General features: G+C 35.6%; 1 protein-coding gene and 1 long non-coding RNA gene across 6 annotated transcripts in view; one reads left to right on the top strand and one right to left on the bottom strand.

The window, feature by feature from the left end:
- The window catches only part of LOC128555323 (protein zer-1 homolog), a 71,562-nt gene extending 64,414 nt beyond the window's left edge, over positions 1-7,148 (top strand). For 3 of the 4 annotated variants that reach the window (XM_053537410.1, XM_053537409.1, XM_053537407.1), the window contains 3 exons: positions 2,161-2,352; positions 3,320-3,420; positions 5,241-7,148. In XM_053537410.1, the coding sequence (XP_053393385.1) occupies positions 2,161-2,352; positions 3,320-3,420; positions 5,241-5,386 (439 nt within the window). In that variant the 3' untranslated portion in view covers positions 5,387-7,148. The remainder of the gene's footprint in view (positions 1-2,160; positions 2,353-3,319; positions 3,421-5,240) is intronic. The other variant, XM_053537408.1, reaches the window with a different exon arrangement.
- LOC128555324 (uncharacterized) overlaps positions 1-18,423 on the bottom strand; it is a 30,257-nt gene that overhangs the window by 6,762 nt on the left and 5,072 nt on the right. The window contains exons 2-6 of one of the 2 annotated variants that reach the window (XR_008369985.1): positions 14,250-14,363; positions 12,631-12,760; positions 11,522-11,721; positions 10,755-11,007; positions 195-785 (exon numbers count right to left, since the gene is read on the bottom strand). This is a non-coding gene — a long non-coding RNA (uncharacterized LOC128555324). Of the gene's footprint in view, positions 1-194; positions 786-10,754; positions 11,008-11,521; positions 11,722-12,630; positions 12,761-14,249; positions 14,364-18,423 lie in introns of those variants that run through there. The other variant, XR_008369984.1, reaches the window with a different exon arrangement.

Genomic DNA, 18,423 nt, shown 5'->3' with positions numbered 1-18,423 from the left:
AAGTAAAAAATTGGTCATTTTAATGTTGTGTCGCGCATAGCTCCAAAAGTATTTGACCTAGAGTCACCAAAGTTTACAGGAATGTTGGTCAGCATGTTGTGCACCTGGGGTTTCGCGTCCGGATTCATTCAATTGTGTAGGAGTTGTGGCCCCTGACTTATTTTGTTTTTTAAGTTTTTTTCATTACACAAGACCAGACTTCTTGTCCAGACTTACTCAAAAAAAATGTTCGTGAAACATGTAAGTACAAAATGTACTTGTTAAAATATACTTGATCTAGAATCATAAAACATTAGAGGATTGTTTTATCGCCTGTGAAGTGTTCTCTTTACGATTTACTCAGCTAGGCCAGAGTTATGGCTAACTAAGTGAAAAATACACGTAAGGTTCTTAAAAGTTTGTGTTGCAAACATCTTAAAAATTATTTAACCCGAGTCATAAAACCATGTTACAGTGGCAGGAGTGGGGGCACCTGTGTCCTATGGACACACATCTAGTTGACATAGTAATTAGTTAAGTTTGGCATACCATTCCATATTTTGTCGTAATTGTTTGATATACATAGCTTTGAAACCTTGAACACTTGCTTACCATCATGGTCACACATTGCCATAAAGTGCGAGACTTATCCAAATCCACAAATACAGGTACTTTGTTTGTCTATCTATTTTTCTTCTTTTGTCTGAAAATCTCTGGTAAAATTTTGACCCCATACTTCCATCAGTTCTTCGAATAGTCGAGCGCGCTGTCAACATTTAGCTCTTGTTTTCCTGTCTGCTCCATACCTAAACCATACATTAGAGGATTTTAATGTGACATGGCAGAAATGTTCCTAACAATGAGATGATGTGTCATGTGCAACTCCCAGACCCCAAGCTCCAGCGTGAAGGTCAAATGTTAAAATGGTATCAACACTGTCTGTTTTGTGTCCAGTCCATAACTCTGCCATCCATTAAGAGAGTTTCATATAACTTGTCACAAATGTTCACCATTATTTGACATGTGTCATGCACACACCCAGACCCCAGTCTCAAAAGTCGGAGTCACATTAGTGCATCAAAAGTCAACAGGGTTTTTTCCTGTCCTCCATAAGTAGACTATCCATCAAAGGATTTTGATATCATGTAGCAGTAATAGTGAAACAATTAATTAATGTATCATGAGCAATATTCAGACCTTCTGCTCAAAGATCATGCTTTATGTTTAAGATTTTATGCAATTTTTCTTGTCCAGTCAGTTACTTTGCAATGAATGGATTAGTATTCAAGTACCTTGTCACAGACATTTGCCATAACAAGATGATATGTTATGCAGAACATTTTTACCAAAATGTAAAGGGCAAGGTTACACATGGAGGTCAAAGGTTAATTTTGTCTGTTTTGTGTCTGCTTTCTTACTATGCAGTCCATCAGGGGATTTTGATATTACTTATGATGTATCAAATGCAACTCCCAGACCCCAAAGTCAAAGGTCAAGGTCAGCCATGGAGGCCAAAGTGGTACAAATGTTCCCCATAATTAATTCATGTCATATACAAGACTCATATCCCTGGCTCAAAGTCAAGATCACTCTTTGGGGTAAAAATTTAACTGAGATTTTTTGTGTCACCTCCTTAACTGTTCCATCTATCAAGGGATTTCAAAATCGCTCGGGACAAAGTCTCCTATATGAAATGATATCCCACGTGCAAGACACAGATCCATAGCTCAGAGGTCAAGATCTCATTGAGAAAACAAAGATATAATGTCAGATTTCTTGTCTAGTCTGCAATGGTTTCTTGCGGCACATGTGCATTAGGTAAATATATTAAATGAACCCAATTAATGTGTTTTCTTCAAAATTACTTCACTTAAATATGATTAAGTATTTCATTACATTTTTTGCTTTATTTCACCGCCAATTTAAAATCGAAATGTTATTAAAATAAATTAATAAACGCTTAAATAAGAATGTAAATTTTTAGACATATAAACTGAAGTTCAAATATTTTGCATAATAACATATTGTATATTTATGTACGGTTTATACATCATTGACAGATATCAGATCGTTAGGTTATGCTGCAGTTGAGATATATACTCCCTTCTGATTTTGGACACTGTATTGCATGTCGCTACATCATTCTCTTGTAACGTTGATACCAATTATATATTTCTTCAGGGAGCTCTTGTCATATGAAAATGAAGAAGACTTTGGTGTAAGTTCTAACGCTGCGGATTTTCTCATCATGCAGGCTTTGCATGGTCCTGAGGCGTGGACAGTGAGGAAACCGTCAAGAGATGAAATATTAGAGAAAATAGACCAGGTCATGCACAAATGGGACATGAATAAACCCATAGGCGGAAAAATCAGGTATTCAGTAGTGTTGCATTTATTTCAAATCCCTTTACAACATTTATGCCTTTTATGGCTTTACTGTCACTCTTTGTCAGAGTTTCTTACATACCATACCTGCTGACCATCTGTTGGAGCACTATAAGCTAATTATGGCCCACTTGTGTACTTTTTGTCTGTTTCGAATGCTACTTGTATCTTTATGCCTTGATTGAAAAGCTACTGTTTGATCAACAAGATGATTTTAAGTTAATGTCTCTTTACATATGAAATAATACCAATGATATTATATTAGTCTAATAAAAAGAAGTCTGATGATGGTACTAGGATTTTTGTAGTCTTCGAGATACCTTTATTAGTTTTAAATTCTTGATCAGAAACAATTTCGATAGGGTAGTACTTTCCATGGTAAGTTACAGCCAGTTTGGACACTAAAAAGTTATCTAAATATTAGGTTGTACTTTGTTACTGAATTGTTATAAACTTTCAGGATACCTTAGCATAAAAGTAACATTCCCATGTGAAATATTTGTAAGTTTCGAAACATTTAATTTCTATACCAGAAAAAGTAGGTTTTTTCTGGCAATGTTATGTAGGATGTCTTAAGGTTTTTTGTTTGTTTTGGGTTTAACGTCGTTTTTTCAACAGTATTTCAGTTATGTCTTAAGGTAGTTGATTCATAATGAATATCGATAATTTCCGTGTGATTACATTTACTCCATGTAGGACTTCGGCATTCTCTGTCCGGTTGCTCGTACAAGCAAATTTAGCAGCCGGAGAATGCTAAAGAAGCATCGGGATAATCTCATGTAAAATGCCGATTGTCATTCTGAATTCAGAATTATCCTACTATTAACACGGGAGATAAGAATAATATATAACTTATATCTGGATCTTGCAAAATGAAGCTGTAATTCTTGTATAAAAACCTGTTACAGAAAGGTGGATCAGACAGTAGATGAGTTTGATTATTTCTTTTTCACAGGTGGTCATTGTCTACAGTTTTGTCACACCTGGACAGTTATAGCACCCCAGTTGCACAATATTGGGCAGCTTGGCTCATATATAATTCGATCATTGTTTCACGTAAGTGGCTTTGTGGATTCAAATCAACTTCAAATTAGGTTGCACTGTTAAAGTAATGTAACTGCTATGTTTTGATTAAGAAATGTACATCATTGTAAGATACTTTCTGGGGTTTTTTTTTGTCAAGCCCGTAAGGGAGCGAAGACATAGTTGTCCAAATGGCTGTTCGGTGTATGTGCGTCCGTCCGGATTTCTTTGTCTGGACCATAAGTTTGTCATTGATTGTGGGATTTTAAAATAACTTGGCACAATTGTTGAACACCATGAGACGGCATGTCGCGCGCAACACCCCTGTCAATATCTTAAGGTCAAGGTCACAGTTGGAGTTTAAAGGTCAAATATGGCTATAATTGACTTTGTCCGGACAATAACTTCGTCATTGAATGTGGGATTATAAAATAACCTGGCACAATTGTTGACCACCATGAGATGGTGTGTCGCGTGCAACACCGGCGTCAGTGTCTTAAAGGTCAAGGTCACACTTGGAGTTTAAAGGTCAAATATGGCTATAATTGACCTTGTCCGGACAATAACTTTGTCATTGATTGTGGGATTTTAAAATAACTTGGCACAATTGTTCACCACAATGAGACGGCGTGTCGCGCGCAAAACTCGTGTCAATATCTTAAAGGTTAAGGTCACACTTGGAGTTGAAAGGTCAATTATAGCCCAAAGGTCAAATATGGCTATAATTGAGCTTGTCCGGACAATAACTTCGTCATTGAATGTGGGATTATAAAATAACCTGGCACAATTGTTTTATTTGGCACAAATGTTTGCCTCAGTGAGACAGAGTTTGTGTGCAACTCCCAGTCCTTTTTGACTGCTGGCGGGCTCGACATGTTGCCCTTGGGCATCTAGTGTTGGGTTTAACATCACATCTACACAATTGTAGGTCATATGGTGACTTTCCGGCTTTGATGCCAGGTATCCCTCCGTGCATTATTTCATCATGGGTTGTCACCTGGGTAGAATCGCTGACCTTCTGTAAGCCTGTTGACTGCTTCCTCACAGGAAGAATTCAAAGCTCCGAATGAAGCTCAAACACACATTAGTGAGGGACAAGTTATTCAAAGTCTGGATCCTTAACCTCTGGCTACAGAGCCCCCAGTTTTAAGATACGAAAGTATCTTGAATAATCAGTTATAAAGGTAATAAAGAAAAACTTGTAGTGTTTCCTGTAATTTAAACACATTTACAGTTTACTGTTAACTTGCAAACACGCCTTAAATTAAATTATATTTTATTATACAATGCCAAATTTTTTATTTAATTGGCTGGTTTTTCCTTAGAAATATTCGGAACACTTTAAATATTGAACAGGGATTTGTTAAACTTTGAAGGTAGTTTTATCAAAAGTATTCTAAACCATTATAGCATAATGTTTTAGGCCTCTGTAACCTAGTAGTCAAGGTCCCAGATTTTGAATTTTCTTACTGTCCCCTACCTATGTGGGTTCTGAACACCACTTGGGCTGTAGAATTCTTTCATGTCAGGATGCCACCCGGCTGGCTTATGGAAGTTCGTTTGTTCTATCCAGGTGCCGGCTTATGCCTAAAATAATGTTTAGAGGGGCAGCTTTGGTCTTCCTGCACCATTAAAAACTAGGAGTTTTAATGTGACCAAATTTATGTGTGTGTGAGACTTGAAACTGAAAAAAAAACTGAAAAACGATAATTTTTTGAAGAGTTTGTCAGCTCCCCATTACTGCCGTTATGTCAACTAGAGGTTTGTCTGGATAAAAATCGTGAACATACCTTTCAGACAAAAAGAAAAAATACTGTTTCATTTATATAATTGTATATGTGTATTTAATACAGCTAAGCGTTATTGTGAAATGTTAGAATCTGGAGATGGATTGGCCAAGATTGACAGTGTGTTACAACATGGAGGACTGCGAGATGACATTGTGATTCTCCTAGAGAAGATCAGAACATTAACCATGGAGTACAAAGAACAACGATGAGGAAATATACACACAACACAAATACGGAAAATAAAAATGAATAAGAGCAACAAATGAGGAAATATATAGACAGTTAAGAGCAGGTGAGGAAAAATAAAAACAGATAAAATGGAATACAAGGAGCGATGATTAGGGAAAATACAAACAGCACAATGAGGAAATACACAATCAGTAAGAGCAATAAATGAAGAAACATACAAACAGTTATGGGCAACAAATGTGGAAATATACAAACAACATGATGCGGAAATATACAAAGAATTCAGAGCAACAAATAAGGAAATAAACAGTGAAGATCAACAGATGAGGAAATACACAAAAGATGACAAAATAGGCAAACAGTTAAGTGCAACAGACTAGGAAATTTACAAGCAATGAAGAGAAACAGTTGAATTATTAATTTAGCAATGCATTGGCTTGTTAAATGTATAGTTATACTATTATGTTACGAACTGTTTAATTGATACCTACATTGAAATTATTTGAATGAAAATACAGGTAATTGGATAATATGTTAAAGATATTCAGTGCCCATCTTTCACCAAAATATTTTATCTTCAGTATTTAGTTCAAATGTAGAAAATCCTCATCCAGTGTACTTGACTATATATTTAACTTTACTAAATAAATAAACTAAATTAAATGATGTACAGTAACAGAATTGTTTAAAAACCATATTCATACTGTTTATAACTATACATGTACCAAGTAGTAACCATATTTAGTCTAATGCATATTACTGTAAATTCACATAAACTTGTTAATTTTTGTGTTTACATAAATTATAAGTAGTAGTTGTTTATAATTCAAGTATACCTTTAAGAATATTTTTAGCTGGGATACATTGACATTTTATAAGTACAATAACTGAGAAATTGTTTTGTTTTGTAGTTCCTACCTTTTCAAAAAAAAAAGGGAAAATAGAAGTGGGCTGCTTCACTTCCTATCTGGTCCATATAGGAAATCTAGGTTAAGTTTGAAACTGGATTATTTGGGTAAAAAACTAGGACACTTGAAACACTTGAAAGGTCACTATTTCAACTTAATCATCATCAATTTTTGTCAGAATGTATATCCATTTGAAGTCTAGGTCAAGTTCAAAAGTTGGTTACATGGGGTAAAACCTAGGTCACTGAAAAACTCTGTTAATGACTTACCTGATCTACATAAAATATGATCAAAATGTTTCTGAGCTATTCAGAACCGAGTTTGGCATTTGTTATAATGTAAAATCATTTATTTTCATGGGGGACAATTTTTGTGGATTTCATAGTTACGTAAATCCACTACATCAAATCCCAATTTACACACTCCCTTCGACCGATATTTAGCCTTACTGTCTTCGCCAAGTGATTTTATGTTAGTGTATGCTCAAGATGAGCAGCTGTTGCACTCGGATTATAAGGATAAACTTTCAGGGCTTTTTTAGCTCACCTGTCACTAAGTGACAAGGTGAGCTATTGTGACCGCTAAAATTTTTTAGAAATTCTGCAATGTAAACAAAAAAAAAACAACATAGGTTTGTAGTAACTTTATTTAGTTATTACAGTATTCTTTGAGCAGAGGAATAGGAATTTGGATGAAATTTTAAATTTTATACTGGCGAGTTTCTTTTATGTGAATAATCTTCGTGTTTTTTATTTTTTTTTTTACATTCTTAGATTTTTTGCAAATGAGCAGAAGCTAACATAGATTGGAAATAAATCTATTTCACCGTTTTTAATTCAAAATCATAGCAGTGTTAAAAGAATGTTAAAACCTATCTCTAGTTGTTTTCTCAATCATGTCATCAGTGGTAATTATTGCCATCACTCCAATAAAAGGTTGGCTCTTTATCTATTCAAATGTATCCCTAAATATATATTTTCACACTAAATCTTCTATAAATCTTCTATAAACAAGTTCCTGTCTTATCATCATATTATGTCAGTATCACCACTCGCCAATTAACACAATCTAAAAATAGCACAGTACACACCTGTTTGCAGAATGTCATCAGTGCGTGACCTTGTTAAACTCTTATCAATATACCAGTAGAGTGATAAATAACGTCAGGCACAGTGTGTAATTAGGGATTTAGTTTGATACAGAAAGCATCAGCTTGGAATTTTGGATTTCCGGGAGAAATGATTGATTTCCGTATGTCCGGGAAATGCACAAAAAATCCGTGAGACTCCCGGACAATCCGGGAAACTTGACATGTATGCCGCTTGATGTCAGTCGTCCGTCGTGCGTCGTCAGTCGTGCGTCGTCCGTCAACAATTTCTAAAAAATTCTTTTTGAAAACCACTGGGCAGAATTACACCAAACTTCACAGGAATGATCCTTGGGTGGCCCCCTTTCAAAACTATTCAAAAATTTGAATTCCATGCAGAACTCTGGTTGCCATTGCAACCGAAAGGAAAAACTTTAAAAATCTTTTTGTCCAAAACCACAGGGCCTGGGGCTTTGATATCTGGTGTGTAGCATCATCTAGTGGTCCTCTACCAAAATTTTCTAAATTATCCCCCTAGGGTCAAATATGGCCCCGCCACGGGGGTCACATGGTTTATATAGACTTATACAGGGAAAACTTTGAAGATCTTCTTGTACAAAACCACATGGCCTAGGGCTTTGATATTTGGTATGTAGCATCATCTAGTGGTCCTCTACCAAGATTGTTCAAATTATCCCCTTAGGATCAAATATGGCCCGGCCCCGGGGGTCACATGGTTTATATAGACTTATTTAGGGAAAACTTTGAAAATCTTCTTGTACAAAACTACATGGCCTAGGGCTTTGATATTTGGTATGTAGCATCATCTAGTGGTCCTCTACCAAGATTGTTCAAATTATCCCCCTAGGGCCAAATATGGCCCGGCCCTAGGGGCCCCAGGTTTTACATAGAATTATATAGGAAAAAAAGTTTTAAAATCTTTTTGTCTGAAACCACAACACTTAGACCTTTGATATTTGGTTTGTAGCATTGTCTTATGGTCCTCAACCAAAATTGTTCAAATTGTACCCCTTGGGTGAAAAGAGGCCCTGCCCTGGGGGTCCCAAGTTTTATATAGGAAAAAGCTTTAAAAATCTTCTTGTCTGAAACCATACGACGTAGGCTTTTGATATTTGGTATGATGCATTGTCTAGTAGTCCTCTACCAAAATTGTTCAAATTATGCCCCAGGGGTTAAAAGAGGCCCCGCCCTGGGGTCACTTAGTTATTATGTGAGTTATATAGGAAAAATACTTAAAAATCATCTGATCCTATTTCCAAGACTGTTTAATTATAATTACCTGATGACCCCAAGTAATATGATGTCACTTGACTGTGACCTTGACAGCCTTGAAATTTTGATGACATACACAGTTTTGCACACAAATCGTAAAACTGAATTTCATTGACCATGAATGTGACCTACTGACTTTCTTAATATTTTATCATCATTTTGACATTTGAAACATGTAGCTCATATTACTCAGGTGAGCGATCCAGGGTCATTATGACCCTCTTGTCTTTTATTTACTACCCATTTGACAGGCTTTAATACTTAATGCCTCTGCGAGTCAGTTACAAGCATATATAAAATGTCTGTCAGGGTCTACTCTTTACCCAAATAGCTTAAAAATAATTCATGAAAAAAAAACTGTGGCCATGGGTAAAGCTTGATATACTTAATACATATATACATGTAGATGGAAGTTTTCATCTACAACCTGTTTGCAGTTATTATCTGATTTTGTTTGTTGCTAGTAACTTTTGTCTTTGTCATTTTAAGTTTACCTTGGGCTCAGGATGAGCTCTTTTTATACAAGAAACAATTCAAATGAGAAAACTGAGAAACACAAGAAAGAGAAAATAGAAATAAATGAAAACAAAAAACAAGAGGACAATCCTGACTCTCGGTCCCTTATGACCATCCATATATGTATGGCATACTGTATATTGTATGGTAACAGTTGAGTTGAGTTGTCGAAAAGGGACCATAATTCAGTCAAACTGCTTGATAGAGTTATCTCCTCCTTTTTACAGACTGGGGTCATGATGGTAAACAAGTATGCAAAATATGGACTTTGAAAATATTTAGCGTGGTACGCAAACTTGTACATTTATTCTAAGTCGAAAAGGGGCCATAATTCAGTCAAAATGCTTGATAGAGTTGCCTCCTTTTTACAGACTGGGGTCATGATGGTAAACAAGTATGCAAAATATGAAAGCAATATCTCAATGGACTTTGAAAATATTTGGGGTGGTACGCAAACTTTAACATTTATTCTAAGTCATAAAAGGGGCCATAATTCAGTCAAAATGATTGATAGAGTTGCCTCCTCCTTTTTGCAGACTGGGGTCATGATGGTAAACAAGTATGCAAAATATGAAAGCAATATCTCAATGGACTTTGAAAATATATGCGGTACGCAAACATTAACATTTATTCTAAGTTGAAAAGGGGCCATAATTCAGTCAAAATGATTGATAGAGTTGCCTCCTCCTTTTTACAGACTAGGGTCATGATGGTTAACAAGTATGCAAAATATGAAAGCAATATCTCAATGGACTTTGAAAATATTTGGGGTGGTACGCAAACTTTAACATTTATTCTAAGTCGAAAAGGGGCCATAATTCAGTCAAAATGCTTGATAGAGTTGCCTCCACCTTTTTACAGACTGGGGTCATGATGGCAAACAAGTATGCAAAATATGAAAGCAATATCTCAATGGACTTTGAAAATATTTGGGGTGGTACGTAAACTTTAACATTTGTGTGACGCTCACGCCGACGCCGGGGCAAGTAGGATAGCTCCCCTATTCTTCGAATAGTCGAGCTAAAAACGCATCATACGTTTATCAAACCAGGAAATAGTAAGATAAAGTTGCACATTGATAAGACTGTTTAATAATTATTGGAATTATTGACACGCTCTTTACAAATGACGCATCATATTTGGGATTTTATGGCACTAGGTTAGGCAAAAAGTCAAAATGAAGAAAATATTTCGCAATAATAATTTACGTTGACATAAAAGATAGACCCTGTCCACATCGTCTGATTACTTTGGTCAATGACACATTCGATTTATTAGAACTTAACTGGTACCCAGTGTTACAGGAAATTTTGCACTTCGCTCCATAATAATCTGGACACCAACCCGACAGAATATAGCCTCGTTCAGGTATTGGAATTGCTCCACATCGATGTACTAATATAGAGAAATATCGACCTATATATATAACTTGATATAAAATATTTTGCTCGTACATTATTTTTAACCGCTGATCTTAGGGATTCGATTTGTTATTCTGTTGCTAAGAATATATGTGCTTGGAACAAAACTTTCCACTAATACTATTATTGTTGAAATGATAACAAGCGGTATTAATTAACTTACCTTTTATAATAAAGGTGAATTCACAGCCCGTAAAATGACCAACGTGATCAACAGCAAATATGTTTACAGTATATTCAGCCCCATGTAGTGTGATACTGCTTTTCAAAGATGAGTAGATGTCTGGTGCAAAAAATGCCGCTATTGTCAGTTACATACACTTCCGGCCATTCAATTGTGACTGTGTCCTTGCCCTTGCCAGCAGTAAAAACTTGCCAATCATGCTGACAGTTATGGATGAATTGGCGACTCACATCTAAATGTTTAAAAAGTCTTAATATGAACTGAGGTAAACTGGATTCCCTATTAACAAGCGTTAGTGTGAATTAAACAACAGTCAATAGTAAAATTCTTACGTTTATTTTCAGGTTTAGTATCTAAGCCTGTTGATCTATATTTCAAAAGAATAGTATTGCAATTTCCGTGAATAGATAATTTACAAACAAATTTAATTCAGTTGTTCTTATATTAAAGAGAAAAGAATACAATATATAAATAAACACCAAAGATAATGTTATATCTTTTTAGAGCTGCTTGGTGTACTAGTTCATTAGTCTGCTCGTACTTAGGAAAAGAAACACTATACATTTATATAAGAACCTTGTTGATAAAGAAAGAGATAAAAAAGAAAACAATGCAAAAATTCAGGTTATTCTTTCATGCAAGTCTTCTTGTAACAAACGGGTTCGCCTTGCAATGTCGAAGGTCTATCATTTGCGTACATTGAGGTCTACTCACACACAGTGTACAACCAAAAGTAGAATTCTTACCAATACAGCTATGAATAGGATCGCTCCATTGCCCATTCTCCTAACATACAAGTACAGTTTTGCACCCGTCATATACAAAGCCATCCATGCACTCGACTGTACAAACCTTCCCAACCGGTGAGGGGTGTGTCATACAATCATTCAGCGAAATTGTATAAAGTTTTGAAGATTTAATGGTTGACAGTAGTCAGGTGGATGTGCTATGATCATATTTAAAAAAGTACATTTCTTATGACTCGTGTATAACAAAATCAACACACAGTGGTTGCTTTTGTTTGTGATATGTGTAGAGTATATTCGAATTGATTAAACTAGTTGAATAAATTTAATGTGGAAAGACACGCATACAATGTTCTTTTATATCTCTTTTTGGCCTTTCCTACTGAAGAATCTGTTAACGTAAGTGTTTTTACACATGTGTAGTACCAAAATGATGTTAACATTATGTTAAAAATGCATTTAATCCTCATGACAATATTATTTAATCTGTTTTAAAACACATTTCCTTGTTTTGAAGCACACTTCCTAACAAATTAAAAGATCACGAAAATCATGTGACCCATTTTCAAAAAAATAATCATAATGTTCTGCATGTTTAGCAAAAACATTTGAGCCGTGCCATGAGAAAACCAACATAGTGGGTTTGCGACGAGCATGGATCCAGACCAACCTGCGCATCCGCGCAGTCTGGTCAGGATCCATGGTTTCGCTAATTACAATAGTCTTTGAAAGCAAACAGAATGGATCCTGACCAGACTGCGCAGATGCGCAGGCTGGTCTGGATCCATGCTGGTCTCAAAGCCACTATGTTGGTTTTCCCATGGCGCGGCTCAAATTTTCATAACCTCACAGAAGACAAACATCGGCGATGTTCATAGGCCCAAAACACATATACATTTGTAATATAAAGATGTTAGTTTCTTAGATATCTTGAACGTGGTAGCAGTATCGGGTGTCAGAATAATTAAGCGATTTTAACGTTTCTTTTGACATTGAATTTAAAGTGCATTACAAGGAATTCAAAACGAAAGTTGAAAAAATAGAAATTATATGTAACAACTTAATATATTGGTAAGATAAAGTCAGATTATGTGAAAAAAGATGCATACCTTTAGTACAATACGTATTGTCTTTAAGATCCGGCAAATCCGGTTGGACAGAAACAGGCGAATTTCCCCTTTGGTCTTGGAATACATATATGACTACATCCATCTTTATTCTTTGAACATGCATTCGTTCCTGTTAAACAATAATGAAGATGCATGATATTGCAGAATTACACTTTACGAGGCCGCTTACGCCCCTTCAATATTTCAGTTTTAAAGTATCTTACATAATTTAACCTTTAGCCTGCAGTTCAGACCAAAATCAGTCTGTACATTTATGCAGGCTGAACATGGTCTGCACTGTTCGCTATTCAGTCAGTAAATTTTCAGTAAACACCCCTTCGACTAATAAATGGTATTGCCCAAATTAAATGATGGACCAGTTCATTTTAGAAATTTAGCAGGCTAAGGGTTAAACAATACCATACATGCCATAATTTTTCAGGACATTTCCGGGATTCTGAGCTGAAATTTCCGGGATTTAACAAGTTTCATACTCATTTGGACAAATATGTCGTTAAGAAAATACTCAAGGTATTCGATCCACAAATAAGCAAGTTCTATGTTAAAGTGCTATTAAAATGTATCAGATATTGATGCCGGGTCAGATTATATAATTTTGATATCATTTGAAAGTAAAGTGTATTGTCTACTGAAAAAGAAAACATAAATTACATGAAAATAATTTGTTGTATGACTTTATAGTCTTCAATGATACTTCAACAGAAATGCCTGCACGGATGTGCAGGCTGATCATGACCTGCACTGTTCGCTATTCAGTCAGTATCTATATGGTATGCACCCCTTTAAACAGTTAATGATACTGTCAAAATTGAAAGAAAGACAAGTTCATTATAAAACTTTGGTAGGGTAAGGGTTAAATATATTCTAAAGAATTGATAGGGTAATGAAGTTATTATATTGTCGTCATGATTCTCTTTTCTTGTCAATTTATTAGTATAAATTTCATGGATATTTCGGCATGTGGTATCTCTAAAACATACCCATGTGGCTTGTAATATAACATTGTATGAGAATATTTTTGGTTGTAATATTTCACTTACTAAGGTAAACTGAGTTGTAGTAAATTACTATGAAGTTATCATATTGTCGTCATGATTCCCTTTTCTTGTCAATTTATATTTTGGTTATACATATATAACTTTTTATGAAATTTTGGCCTGCAATGCATGAAATTCTGAGATTATTTGACTTGTACTTAAACCTTTTCTAGGATACTTTAGGGTTTATTATACCACTTACTAGGATACTCGTGGTTGTAGTGCATTATTTACAAGGATACAGATGTTTGAAATATAATATATACTATGATATTTGTGGTTAGGTTGTAGTATATTACTTGCTAGGATACAGAGGTGTGAACTACACTCCTTAACAGGATAATTATTGTTGTAGTACATTACGTACTAGGACATTTTGTGGTGAACTATATCACTTACTAGGATATTTGTGGATATAGTATCTTACTTGCTATGATACAGATGTGTGGACTATACCACTAACCAGGATATTTGTGGTTGTTGTGCATTATTTACGAGGACATTTCGGCGTGAACTATATTATTTACTAGGATATTTGTGATCGAAGTATATTATACTTACTAGGATACAGAGGTTTTTGTTTCAATCGACCTATGTCATTCAGTCCCGCAAAGATCCATTGCCGACAGCTGTACCATTTTCTGCACCGGATATGGGCAATATGTCATTACAGATCTAGAATTTGACATGATGCTATCATAGAATTCTGTTAAACTATGTTACTGTTGGGTAATTTTAATCTTATCGATTGAATAATATACATTAAGAGCGAAAGAAAATAAACATTTTGTAAACATCCGGGATGTTTACAAAATGTTTATTTTCTTTATGATCCGATCTAATACTTGTTTATCAGAATAAGCAATTAGATATAGTGCATGTACATAGGTAACTAGCTGTTTTAAACACAGATTAGTGTCTCTAAAGCTGTGTTGTTAAACATAGATGCTTTCCTCTAAAGCAGTGTTTTTTCAGGGGTGCCTCCACGGCCAAGTGGCTATGATCTCTGACTTCGAATCAATTGCCCCTCACTGATGTAGGTCCGGGCCTCACTCGGGGTGCTGAATTCTTCATGTGAGGAAGCCATCCAGCTGGCTTACAGAAGGTCGGCGGTTCTACCCAGGTGCCCGCCCGAAATGAAATAATGCACGGAGAGACACCTGTGGTCTTTCTCCACTATTAAAGCTTGAAAGTCGCAACAAAGTTGCTATTCCTGAACAACACTTTTTGTTTGTTATGTTGCGTTTAATGTCGCAACTTAAGTGCATGGGTAGTGCCTGATGGTGTAGTTACTCGAAAATATATCGGGTAAGAGGATTCCGGTTTTCAGAGGATTTTGCACAGACTTGTATGAGGCATTGTGCATATCCACTGTATTTGCCCATATTATGTTTAAGGTCTTATCTTCTTTTTCATTTTTAAAATCTGCATGATATATCTCTATTATATATAAAAACTGAAATAGTTTTAGCACAATATCATCACTTAAATGAGAATTTACTGATGATGTAAAAAGAATGTTTCTCTTACCGTGGAGATATGAGTAGACTAGCTCCTGTAGATTATGTGAATATCAGTATTTAATGATTAAAAATATCTTTCTTTTTCACATTCCAAAATATTATCAAATTTATGAAAAATCAATTGACAGTAACAAATCAAAAGAGAGTGGCTCTAATAAGCTTTAAGCTTTCATCAATCGAGCTAAAACAAATTAGTATAAACTAAATCAATAAACTTCTCTCCCTTAGATTAGGATATCTTGCACTTAATGGCTAATATACAAAATACAAACATACAGATAAATGTTTCTCTCGCCTACGTGGTAATATTTCTGATTGTTAGTTGGTAAACAAAAACTGGTACATTTTTAGCTCACCTGTCACATAGTGACAAGGTGAGCTTTTGTGATCACCCTTCGTCCGTTGTCAGTCCGTGCGTGCGTCAACAATTTCTTGTCTGCATGATAGTGGTTTCATTTATGATTTTATTTTAACCAAACTTGCACACAACTTGTATCACCATAAGATCACGGTTCCTTTCTTGAACTGGCCAGATCCCATCATGGGTTCGAGTGTTATGGCCCCTGAAAGGGCCAAAATTAGCTATTTTGACCTTGTCTGCACAATAGCAGCTTTATTTATGATTTGATTTTTACCAAACTTGCACACAACTTGTATCACCATAAGATCTTGGTTCCTTTCTTGAACTGGCCAGATTCCATTATGGGTTCCAGAGTTATGGCCCCTGAAAGGGCCAGAATTAGCCATTTTGACCTTGTCTGCACAATAGCAGCTTCATTTATGATTTTATTTTAACCAAACTTACAAACAACTTGTATCACCATAAGATCTCGGTTCCTGTCTTGAACTGGCCAGATCCCATTATGGGTTCCAGAGTTATGGCCCCTGAAAGGGCCAGAATTAGCTATTTTGACCTTGTCTGCACAATAGCAGCTTCATTTATAATTTGAATTTAATCAGACTTGCATAAAACTTGTGTCACCATAAGATCTGGGTTCCTTTCTTGAACTGGCCAGATCCCATAATGGGTTCCAGAGTTATGGCCCCTGAAAGGCCCAAAATTAGGTATCTTGACCTTGTCTGCACAATAGCAGCTTCATTTATGATTTGATTTTAACTAAACTTGCATACAACTTGTATCACCACAAGATCTTGCTTCCTTTCTTCAACTGGCCAGATTCCATCATAGGTTCCAGAGTTATGGCCCCTTAAAGGTCCAAAATTGGCTATTTTGGCTTTTGCAGCCATATAGAGACTTCATTTATGGTTTTATTTGATACAAACTTCCAAAATATCTTCAACAACAATAAATCTTGGATTCCATGACAAATCAGATCCAATCATAGGTTCCAGAGTTATTTTATATCTGATTACCTCCTCTGATTGTAATCAAAATGGATTTATATCAGTAAGTACTTACAGGATTTATTTGAAATTTCATTATTGTTATTAGCTGGACTGAGATAATCAGGATAGATAACTATGGACTGATTTTATGTCAGATTACCTCCCTTTATTTCAAATAAAAATTGTTATATCTCCATAACTAATGAAGATACTGATCTGAAATTTCATTTATGTCAACAGATTTATTCGGCAGATCCTTCTTTTGTCCACTTACAATATTTTTTTTTAATAACTTCCCTTTTACGTTACTATAAATAGCATATTTTAGTAACTTTTTAGCTCACCTGTCACAAAGTGACATGGTGAGCTTTTGTGATCGCGCGGTGTCCGTCGTCCGTCCGTCCGTCCGTAAACTTTTGCTTGTGACCACTCTAGAGGTCACATTTTTATGGGATCTTTATGAAAGTTGGTCAGAATGTTCATCTTGATGATATCTAGGTCAAGTTTGAAACTGGGTCACATGCCATCAAAAACTAGGTCAGTAGGTCTAAAAATAGAAAAACATTGTGACCTCTCTAGAGGCCATATATTTCAAAAGATCTTCATGAAAATTGGTCAGAACGTTCAACTTGATGATATCTAGGTCAAGTTCGAAACTGGGTCACGTGCCATCAAAAACTAGGTCAGTAGGTCAAATAATAGAAAAACCTTGTGACCTCTCTCAAGGCCATATTTTTCATAGGATCTGTATGAAAGTTGGTCTGAATGTTCATCTTGATGATATCTAGGTTAAGTTCGAAACTGGGTTACGTGCAGTCAAAGACTAGGTCAATAGGTCTAAAAATAGAAAAACCTTGTGACCTCTCTAGAGGCCATATATTTCATGAGATCTTCATGAAAATTGGTTTGAATGTTCATCTTGATGATATCTAGGTAAAGTTCGAAACTGGGTCACGTGCCATCAAGAACTAGGTCAGTAGGTCAAATAATAGAAAAACCTTGTGACCTCTCTAGAGGCCATAATTTTCATGGGATCTGTATGAAAATTGGTCTGAATGTTCATCTTGATGATATCTAGGTCAAGTTCGAAACAGAATCATGTGCAGTCAAAAACTAGGTCAGTAGGTCTAAAAATAGAAAAACCTTGTGACCTCTGTAGAGGCCATACTTTTGAATGGATCTCCATAAAAATTGGTCAGAATGTTCACCTTGATGATATCTAGGTCAAGTTCGAAACTGGGTCTCGTGCCTTCAAAAACTAGGTCAGTAGGTTAAAATAATAGAAAAACCTTTTGACCTCTTTTAAGGCCATATTTACGTGGGATCCGTATGAAAGTTGGTCTGAATGTTCATCTTGATGATATCTAGGTCAGTTTCGAAACTGGGTCACGTGCGGTCAAAAACTAGGTCAGTAGGTCTAAAAATAGAAAAACCTTTTGACCTCTCTAGAGGCCATATTTTTCAATGGATCTTCATGAAAATTGATCTGAATTTTCACCTTGATGATATCTAGGTAAAGTTTAAAACAGGGTCACGTATCTTCGAAAACTAGGTCAATAGGTCAAATAATAGAAAACCCTTGTGACCTCTCTAGAGACCATATTTTTCAATGGATCTTCATGAAAATTGGTCAGAATTTTTATCTTGATAATATCTAAGTCAGGTTCAAAACTGGGTCACATGAGCTCAAAAACTAGGTCACTATATCAAATAATAGAAAAAACGACGTCATACTCAAAACTGGGTCATGTGGGAAGAGGTGAGCGATTCAGGACCATCATGGTCCTCTTGTTTATTATTGGCCGTAGGGAAAAACTGAGACCACTTTTCTGTGGTACAACATGGATGGTACCTCCAATTTTTAG

The sequence above is a fragment of the Mercenaria mercenaria genome, chromosome 2 (genome assembly GCF_021730395.1).
Source record: "Mercenaria mercenaria strain notata chromosome 2, MADL_Memer_1, whole genome shotgun sequence".
Taxonomy (NCBI): domain Eukaryota; kingdom Metazoa; phylum Mollusca; class Bivalvia; order Venerida; family Veneridae; genus Mercenaria; species Mercenaria mercenaria.
This window is presented reverse-complemented; position numbering and strand designations above follow the sequence as displayed.